This window comes from Mustela nigripes, chromosome 11 (genome assembly GCF_022355385.1).
Source record: "Mustela nigripes isolate SB6536 chromosome 11, MUSNIG.SB6536, whole genome shotgun sequence".
NCBI classification, from domain to species: Eukaryota; Metazoa; Chordata; class Mammalia; order Carnivora; family Mustelidae; genus Mustela; species Mustela nigripes.
This window is the reverse complement of record NC_081567.1, coordinates 7246646-7256501: the sequence shown is the minus strand read 5'-3', so window position 1 is coordinate 7256501 and position 9856 is coordinate 7246646. Positions and strand designations below refer to the sequence as shown.

Sequence of the window (9856 nt, the reverse complement as noted above, 5' to 3'; positions counted from 1 at the left end):
GGCGGGACAGGGAGAGTGTAGTCGGGACAGTGCTGAGTCCAGGGGCCTCTCTACATCCAGGACACATAAATATTGACCCAAGTAGGGGGTCGAGCAGTGAAGGGCAGAAGAAGCATCAAGCCTCAGCCACAGGGCAGGCATCGGGTCCCGTCCTCCGGAAGCCCACGCTGCCAGGTGCGCGAGCATCCTGCGAACACAGCCTCGGGTCCCTCGTCGTGATCCTCCCCATGCCCGCCTCCCCGGCACCCACAGGTCGTCCTTCCTTGACCTCCCCCCAACATCCAGTCACTCACCCCCTTCCTGACCACCCCCTGGCTCCAGCTTATTTTCCACTACGGAATTTCTACTGTCTTCTCCCCATCCCCGGGCCAGACTACCGGAAGGAGAAAATTCTGCTCGCCTGTTTTCTCTCCACAGTATTTGGAGGTGGGGGAGTGGCTTAGGGAGGCATGGTGTGCGGGCCGATGAAGGGCCTGTCCTCTGTCTGAGTAGAACAAAGTAGAACGTAAGGGACAGGGACAACGCATGAGACTGAACCCGGGAGGAAAATCGGAGAAGGGGAAGAGAGGACTGACTTCCTGGGGACCAAGGGCAATGGGTAGGACGCTCTGCGAGGTCAGAAGCAAGTGGCCTGCTCAGGATGGGAGCAAGTCTGAGGGACAGAGGACCCCACTAAGAGAACCAGAGAACGGAGTAGCATATGTTGCCTGCATTGCTCCAGAAGGTGGGGGTTGGACTTCCAGGTCCAGAAGCCAGGGCCGGGGGTGGTGGGGGGGTGTCTTGGGAGGGGGAGGGGAAAGCGAGCTGAGAGATGTAGGTGGTCAGGTCTGCAGCACCTGAATGCCTGAGCCACTTCTGCTCTGCCCGCCCCGGCCATGCTCCTGTCCTCCGTCGCCCACCGAGCCAGGCATCGGGCCCCCGTGCCCTGCCCCATTTTCCTCCAAACCGGGCCTCACTTCAGCCTTTTATTCTATTTGTCCATCAAATCTCTTGTCCATGATAGTCAGATTGGGGGCCCCTCCTGGGCAGCCCCCCAAACATTTTTACAAAACAGCTCCCTGTCCACCCTGGCATGTCGAGCAATTCCCCCCACCCCCACCGTGTGCACATACAGTGTTTACCGCTACCGCCCTGTGTCTCCTTAGCTCCTGGCCTAGGGCTCCTCTCTCCCTCTGGGGGTGAGGATGAGGAGGGGGAGGGGTCAGCTCTCAGGGTTTGGGGGACCTGGGCCGACCCCTGCAGCAGCCCTCTGCAGCATGTCCAAGGCCTCCCAAAAGAAATCCTTCTGTGCCGCCATCAAGGGCATCCAGCCCACGATCTCCTTCATTTTTTCCATGCGATCCTGCAACGTGGGGCAACTGTGGATCTGGCTGAGGTACTCCTCACATGCCCGGGCTGTCCCCCCAGGGTCCTGGGATGCTCCGGGCCCCAGGCTGGGCTCGGGGGTCCCCACCACCCTGCTGGCTGGTAGGTCCCGGTAGGTGGGGTGGTGCTCGATGTCATGGCTGGACAGCATGTAGAGGCACTCTCTGGTGGAGCAGAGGGAACAGGCACACAAAGGAACCTTGGAGGAGAGAAGGGGCGTGGCTCAGTGGGGCCATCACTGAGGGGCTCCCAGGAAGTTCCAGCTGTTGTGTTCCTCCCTCTCCGGCCAGCCCCGAGCCAGCAAGTGAGCTAGGGCTGGCCGAGCCCCAAGGTTGTGTGAGGTCAGAGAGGGCCAGCAGGGGCTGCTGAGGGAGGGAGCCAGGGGCTGTGGTGTGGGGCCGGGAAGGGAGGCAGGTGGTGCTGGGGCATGCCCCCGCCCCCGGGGGGGGGGGTTCCTGTGTGCAGTCTAGCTCTATGGCCCCTGCCCTCCCTGGTTGCCTGCTGGTCTGACAATGCTCTGACCTTGACGTGGAGCTTCACGAAGGAGGCACTCCCCTTAGGCCAGCCAGGGAGGCGGCCTCCAGCCCCACAGCCGCAGCCCAGAAGCTCCTTGCTGAAGTCCGAGCTCTGGCTCAGCACCAGGGAGTGGTTGAGGCCACACCACAGGGCAATGGGGCGTTGTAGATAATGCACCTGAGGACACAGGGCCAGAATCCCTAAGGTGGGAACGCCAAGGATTTGGGGGCCCAGACAGGACAGGAAGGCTCAGGGAAGAATCTAGAGAAACTAGGAGGGGAAAGGGAAGGGACTCAGCGTCCCCCAGCTCCCACCACCCCACTCCCAGCCAGGAGGCAGACCAACAGCAATCTCTCCCTCCTTGGATCTCCTGAAGCCCCAGTCGGACTGCATGGGGTCTAGAACTTTCGTCGGTTCCTCATCTTTGCTCCCCAGAAAACAGACTACTTGCTTGGGCCCAGGGTCTGCTATCCGCTCCCTGGCTGTCACCCCAGGCCTGTGCCAGCCCAGCCTTTCATCCTGCTTTCCAGCCCCAGGAGGAGGGCTATCCTTCCTCTTCCCAAAGTTGAAAGACTCCCTCCCGCCCTCCAGGCCAGCCCCCAGGAAGGACTTTCCTTCCACTTATTCCTCTCTCCTGTCTCCAGCAAGTTCAATTGGTCCTATGCCTGTCTTTCAAATTGGCTGCCCTATTTTGAAAAAACAACATGGCCACCGGATTCCTGCTGCTTCCAACCTCCGTCTTTTCAGGCAGCAGACCTGGTTACGTGACCAGTCTGAGGTCGACCCCTTCCTGCTCTCACCATGGCCAGGCTTTCCTGCACCTTCTTGTGATCTGGCTTCTCTCCTTACTAAGCTACTGACGTGTTCTCTCCAAACGCCCTTGACCTCCCGGGGGCCAAATCCGAGAGCCTCTCGCACACTTTCTCCTGAGATTACGAGGGCTTTAATTTTGAAGACACAGGCAAGTAATTTATGGTCATGATAGAGAAGTTATAAAATATTGGTGAGCAAAGAGTAAATTAAAAATCACTGGCTATGGGCGCCTGGGTGACTCAGTGGGTTAAGCCTCTGCCTTTGGCTCCTGTCGCGATCTCAGGGTCCCGGGATAGAGCCCGGCATCAGGCTCTTTGCTCAGCTGGGAGCCTGCTTTCCCCTCTCTCTCTGCCTGCCTCTCTGCCTACTTGTGATTTCTCTCTCTCTGTCAAATAAATAAAATAAAATTTAATTTAATTTAATTTAAAAATCTTAAAAAAAAATCACTGGCCAGGGGCACCTGGGTGGCTCAGTCCGTTAAGTGCTTGGCTCTTAATATGGGCTCAGGTCCTGATCTAAGGGTTGTGAGTCGGAGTACCTCACTGGGTTCCACGCTTGGTGTGGAGCCTACTTAAAAAAAAAAAAAAAAAATCACTGGGAATCCTACCACTACTACAAACATCTTGCTGGATATTCTTCACTGCTGCGCGCGCGTGTGTGTGTGTGTGTGTACAAATTGTATTTTTTTAAAACAAAAATGGCATTGTATTATGTAAAATTTTTTTTCCACTGAAAACTGTGGCCTGACCATCTTTCCGTGTCAGTGGGTATTTTCCTGCATTATCTGTCAGCCTGAGTCACTCCCTCCTGTTTGAAACTCTCTGAGCCCACGGCTTCTGGGATTTGGCATCCAAGAATGTGCCCATCGGGCATCAGCGACAGCCTTTTCATTCCCTCTGCCTAGGACATTGGCCCCTGCCCGGGATGTTCCCCTCTATCCCTACTCCTGTCCAGGTCAGCCTTGTTTCAGCATGGACCCTAATGCCAGCGAGACATTTCCACTTTAGAAAAAGTCCAAATTCACGCTCTTTCTCTTTCCTTAAGCCAGTATCCCTTCCCAAGTTTGTAGGGATGCTGTCTTTCTTCAAGGGGTCTCACCCCAGAACCTCTCTTGTCCTCGGGGCCTTCTCCTCATATCTCAGCAGTTTCTAGGGCCTGTTCATTTCCTTTCAAAAACATCTCCGGGATCCTTTCTTTTAGGTTCTCACTGCCCCAGGCTCTTGTCTCAAGTGTTGCTGGGGCTCAACAGTCTCCCAGTGGGCTTTTCATTCCGTGGCCTCCTGTTCTCAGTCATGGGGGGGAGGGGGTGGTTACCTTCTGCTCCCGAACCTGCAGTGACTCCTTCCCAAATCTGTGCCACCTGCGCCGCCTCCTATCTACTGATGTTTGAAACACTCTGTCTGCTTTAAGTGTGTGCTTTAAGTGTCTGCTTTAAGTTCTCGTCCCCACTATACAGAATGCCTCTCCCTGTGCCCGCCCAAATCCGATCTGACCTACCAGGCCCCTGATGACAGCTCACCTCTTCCGGTTAGACCAGCCCACCGCCCGGTCTCCCTGCTTCGCTAAATTCCTATTGGCACCTCACAGTGCCAACCCTGGGAAAGACATGTGCCAGTAGTATCACGGGCATTACCTACGGGTGGCTTAACTTCCCCAGGGAGTAAGGAGTGGATTCTAAAGACGGCGGAGAAGTGGAGAGATCCAGGGCTTAGGGAACTGGAGGAAGGGGGTCAGGGTGACAGTAACGGAGAAACGGTCTCACCTGTGTGGGTTCCCCTCTGTCCATTTTGTCCCCTGTCCCCAGCTGCCCATATCTGTTATTTCCCTGCATGAAGATCCGGCCAAATTCATCCACCAGGCCAAGGTGATTGTAGCCAAGAGCACAAAATAGGATCTAGGAAGTAAAGCAGAAAGAGGAGGGGACTATTCAGTTCCCTCCAGGGGAACCCTGAGCTCTAGAGTCTCCCACCTGCTAACCTGGCAATTCTAGCTGCCTTCTTTTGGCCTTGCCCGCTGCCTCACCCCTCTCTCTGGGTCCCCTGTCCCTTCCTGAGGAATCATTTGATCCCTGCTCACATTTCAGACCTCTGGCACCCTTCAAACCCTAACACAACCCCCCTCTGCCCGCCCCCTGGTCTGCCCCACCTCTCCAGGCTCCTACCTTGGCAGGCAGTGAGAGAGCAAGCGGCATCTGCTGGTCCAGGGGGTCAAAGGCTTGAAGGGTCCCAAAGAGATCACGATACACCCCTGGGGTATGCACCTCAAAATACACTCCCCCCTGGTCTGGGGGGTCAGGAGCCCTCAGCTTAGCAGCTTTGGGCACCTATTTCCTAGAGATAAGGCCCTACCTGGGAGAAAAGTTATAAGATCTGGGGTGACTCACCCCCACTAGCAATGTACCAGTTATGATATCTGGGAACCTAAACTCATCTTTTCACTAGGATGCCCGAAAGGGTCCAGCACAGAGGGGTGCTGTTCGTATCTGGAAGGTCTGTTTTAAGACCAGGGTCTGCAGAAGGTAGGTGGTTCTTACCCGTGATGTAGAGAGTACTGCTCTGGTTGGAAGCCATGCAGGCCACACGAAGGTGAGGCAGACAACGGGACACCTTCCGCAGGGCCAGCTGGATGGTGTAGGAGCGTGGCTGGTCCAGCTGGGTTTCGTTCACTACCAAAGAGTAGATCTTTCCTTCCTCTGGGAGATGGGGGAGAGGGAGACAATTATGGGGGGGAGGGGACCCCCCCAATATCCACATTAAGTTCCCAGGAGACTCTCTAAGGCATACGGATGAAACATTTACTGTCCTAGAATGGGACTGGAAGAAAAAAGGTAGAAATGGAATAATGGAAGAGTGACCCTGAGTCCAGACTCTAGCCCTTTACCACCCAAAATAAGTCAGGCAAGTCCTTGAGCGTGAAAGATGAGTGGAGAGAACACCTAGCCGTGAGAGTTGGCAGAATCCAACTGGAGTGTTAGGAAGAATGATGCTGGGAACTTGGGGCCCTGCCTGGCTAGAATAGTGGTTTCCAACTCCCCCACCACCACCACCACAGCACCCTTTATTCAAATGAAACTCATAGCATCTTAGACTAGGAGGCAGACAAAAAGCAAAGCTCTTGGATTTGAGAGCAGGATGAGGTGGCCTGCAGAACCCATGTGAGAGGCCTCCTGCGCCGCTGCCTCAGGACCCGAAGAATCTGTAGAGAGCAGTTTGCAAACCACTGCTCTGGGCCACACCTGTGAGAAGCAGAAGAGCCCGCTGCGTCTCCTGACCAACGAGCACAATCTGTTTGAAGCTCATGGAGTGGTGGAAAGTCATCTTGAAGACACGCTGCCCACTGGACTGCAGATAGACCTCGACACAGTCACAGGCCCTGCTGCCCGTCGTGCCCACCATGCCTGGCTGCTCCCGAGTGGCCAATACATAGAGGTATTTGCGGTAAACCGTGTCACATCTTGGGTCCGAAGCAAACTGTAGGAAGAGATGAAGATGTCTGGGGTCTAGGCCTTGGGAGTGGAATGAGGCTGGACCCACGGGAGCCTCTCACCACCCAATGGGGTGAGAGATGAGGTACTTGGAGTTCAGGGCTGGGAAACAAAGACTTGTTTCTCAGTTCCTGGGACAGGAGGGCGGCTGTCCCGAGGAGAAGACCTCAGGGCTGGTGTGGTCCCCGGGTCCCCGCAGGAGGGGTGGGCTCTGCTTCTCACATCCTTGGCTCCGCGACACAACACAACATAGCGGCAGGCTCGCTTCCACTGGATCTGGCCAAGGGTAGAGGAGACCAGGGCATTTTTGAGGAAGAAGAGGGTCCCCGCGTAGTCAAGAATGAAGACATGGTCCTTGGTGGGCAAGAAGCGGCGGTAGCCGTGGGCTAGCAGGGGGGCTACGCTCTTGCTGAGACAGCGGCGGCGGCCCCCGAATGCCTGGAAGTACAGGCCCTTCGTGTCTGGAGAAAGGAAGGAGATGGGAGGCTCAGGGGGTCAGCGTGGCACAAGGGAGAGGAATCAGAGCTTAGGCGGACTAGATTTCTCGGGCAGCGTGGTAGTTAGCAGCTCCCAGACCTAAGACTGGGGAACAGACCCCTTCCAAAGGACACTGGAAAGCTCAGAGCATATCTTTAATAATCCCCTATGCCTGAACTTGAGTTCTCTGCCCCCCCTCAGCCCAGGGCACTACACATGCTTTGGAGCGCTTCAGGCCAACCTTGCATCAGAGACATCGAAGGGAAAATAACACATAGAAAAGCAGCAGGAGGAGGAGTGAAAAAGAATGATCGAGAAAGGCCAGTAAACCCGCTCAGCCCAGGCTCCGGATCTGCTATTGGGATCAGATCAGGATCTCCATCTCCAGTGTATGAAATCAAGTACTTGGGTAGGGGCTCCCTGGGAATGATTTAGAGCATGTTTCTCAGCCTGGAGTGACTCTGTCCCTCAGGGAACACTGGTTGTCACTTCTAGGGGGAGGTTTGATCCTGGGATCTAGTGGGGGGAGGCCAGGGATGCTGATGAACATGCTGAAATGCACAGGACAGGCCCCCCACTCCAAATAACTATTTCGCTCCCAAATGTCAACAGTGACAAGGCTGAGGAACCCTGGTTTAGAGGAGGGAAGACTCCACGTTTGGGGAGTAGTGGTGGTGTCCGGGGTAAGATTTGGAAGAGAGTTTGACTATGGAGAGAGAGGTTTGTTAGGGATGCTAGTAATGGGGCCCCTCAGAAGGTGGGGCTAGAAGCTTGTAGCGCTGACAGCATATGTTTTGAATCTAATGGGTTCTTCCAGAGAAAGGGGCCCCGGAAGTTTGGCCAGGAATGCGGAGGCAACTCTGTGGAACAGGAGGGACCCCAGAATAAGGTAGGACAGAGGCAAAGACAGTGGGGGTTTCTGGGGGAGGTGTACAGTTAAGAATGGCAGCTCTCTTCCAGGGCCGGACCCCAGAACCCTGCTCTCGTAGGCGAGGACTGAGCCTGCGACAGATGCGTCTCCACACGCCCTCGGCGTCGCAGACTTCGTGGAAGTAGTGGCAGGTCTGGCCCAGAGCGACTACATCTCTGACTGGGAGGAATGAGATGATATGCTCCACCTGGGGGTGCAGGAGGGAGGAAGCAGGGTTCAGTGGGGTCCCTCCGTGGTCTGGCCCCCTGCCCTTTATTCTTTAATACCTCCCTATGGAGGACTCACCAGCTCTGGGGGGAACAGCTGGACAGAAATAGGGTTCCCTCTCCCCTTCTTCTCTTCACCCCCAGGCTCTGGGCCACATGAAGGGCAGCTCCGCTTCACCTGCCCGAGAATGGGGAGCACAGGGGTTCCATGAGAGTCAGGCCTCTTTTGCTGCCTTCTCTCAGCCTGTCTTTCATTAGCTACTTTCTTGGGGGCTCACCGCCCTGTTTTCCGGCTCTGCATGCTCAAATCCTCCCGTCTTTCTCTCTAGGCCCATGGGTCACCCTTCCCTGTCTGCCGTGTTCCTTGGTCCACCGGCTCCAAAGAACCCCTCCCCCGACCTCTGGCTACCATCTTCTAGTCCTTCCCTTGGCTCGCTCCCCCCTCACCCGGAGCCCCTCCTCCCGTCCGCACAGCCTGGTGACTTTTTGCAGCTTTCGCCTCCGGCTTCTCCTCACCATCCTGACTGCCCCCTCCCTGCTCTTGCCCTCATCTCTCCGTGCCCCTAGGCCCCCCGTAGTCAGCTCCTTGGCCCCCGTCCCTGCTGCCTTTCCCACACCATGTCCCCCGCCTGGGCTTGGGGGACCTCTGGGGCCCCTCTGCCTCCTAGGCCCCTCCCCCATGGAGTCTGGGAAGACAAACCTCTCTGTGACCTCACTGCCCAGCCACTGTGACCTATTTTCCCCAACCTGACCTGGGATTTTGCTCTTAGCTCCTGGGTTCTAGCTCAGCGTTAGCCCCCCCAGTGGCTCATGGGTTATGCATTTTACAGGAGAGAGAAAGTGGGAACTACTGGTAGATGAGGCCTTTCCTTTTGGGGCGTAATTCTGAGGTCCCTCCACTTGAGGCCCTTTTTTTTGCATTAACTCAGCTCCGTAGAGAAACACTGGTGAGTTCTTCCTACCTCAGCAGGCCAGGGCCTCCAGCGATTTATAGCCCAAGAGTATAAACTCAAAAAAAAAAAAAAAAAAAAAAACCAACAACAAAAAAGCATCAACTCAGTTTGACAGCTGAGGGGGACCGGTGACCCCGCTAGACTCTCTTAAGAGTCTGAAGATGAAAGTGGGGATAATTCAGCACAAACTCTTGAGTCTTGTAAAAACACACCCAAAGCATGTTTGGGACAGTAACATCAAGGCATGTATGAAGGACAACCTATCAAGGTGGAAGAAAGGGCTAGAGTTACTCTGAAACTTAGGGTATCTCCCACAGTCTAAGCTTTTAATGTAGTCTTACAGGGCAGAGGGGTGCCATGTATGAGACACAGCAGAAATTGGGGGGGTGTCTGTCCAGGTAGGACCAAAGGATCTACACCAATAAATTCAAGGAGTAACCGGATCTTCCAGGAACTTGAAGCAATCCAGTCCTGGAAAACCAGCCCTCCGCTGCCTAGCATTACAGACTTTATTGCGCGAGCTAACCGTCAGCCACCCAAACTCCCTTATTCATGGGGACTAGTAAACAACTAAGTTTTGAAGGCACAGGGGATGGAATTTTAATCATTCAATAAATGTTTAGGAATGTCAACATTTGAGATGTGATTTATAAGAAACTCTCAGTGGTTTGCGGTCAGGCGACTCTGACTGTATCCTAAGAGAACGCTAAGATCTCTCCGCAGACAGAAGAAGGATCGTCGGCTTCCTCCGGTGTCCGGGTCCCCTTTTATGCCTCCACTGCAGCTCAGGAGGCAAAGAGGAGGGTGCGGATAGAAAAAGCCCACCGAAGGGGCTGCTGGGAAACCGGTGGGAAATCGGGCTTCTAGAGCAAGCGGTAACTTGCGGTTCGCTCTTGCCAACCCATCGACCTCCCTCCGCCTCAGTTTCCTCATTTGTAAAACGGAGGCCTTCTTCTAGAGGGCACGGTCCCTTCTGGACTAAGCTCCCCCCGTCCGCCCTGGGGTTGTCATCACAATTCCCGCCCAGGCGCGCTCTTCGGGGCCGGGTGGCCGCTCTGGAGGCTCTCCGGTCCTCCCGCAACCCTTCCTCCAGGATTGAGCTGGGCATCTC

General features: G+C 55.3%; 1 protein-coding gene across 1 annotated transcript; it reads right to left on the bottom strand.

Moving 5' to 3' along the window:
* Positions 1-27: 27 nt before the first annotated feature.
* Positions 28-8438, bottom strand: FBXO24 (F-box protein 24). Its single transcript, XM_059414560.1, has 10 exons — positions 8240-8438; positions 7872-7970; positions 7590-7773; positions 6401-6639; positions 5930-6164; positions 5228-5386; positions 4856-4977; positions 4457-4588; positions 1888-2058; positions 28-1564 (listed from the first exon to the last, which is right to left on the bottom strand). Exons 1-10 carry the CDS (start codon positions 8309-8311, stop codon positions 1202-1204), a joined length of 1776 nt encoding a protein of 591 aa, XP_059270543.1. The 5' UTR covers positions 8312-8438; the 3' UTR covers positions 28-1201.
* Positions 8439-9856: the final 1418 nt, after the last annotated feature.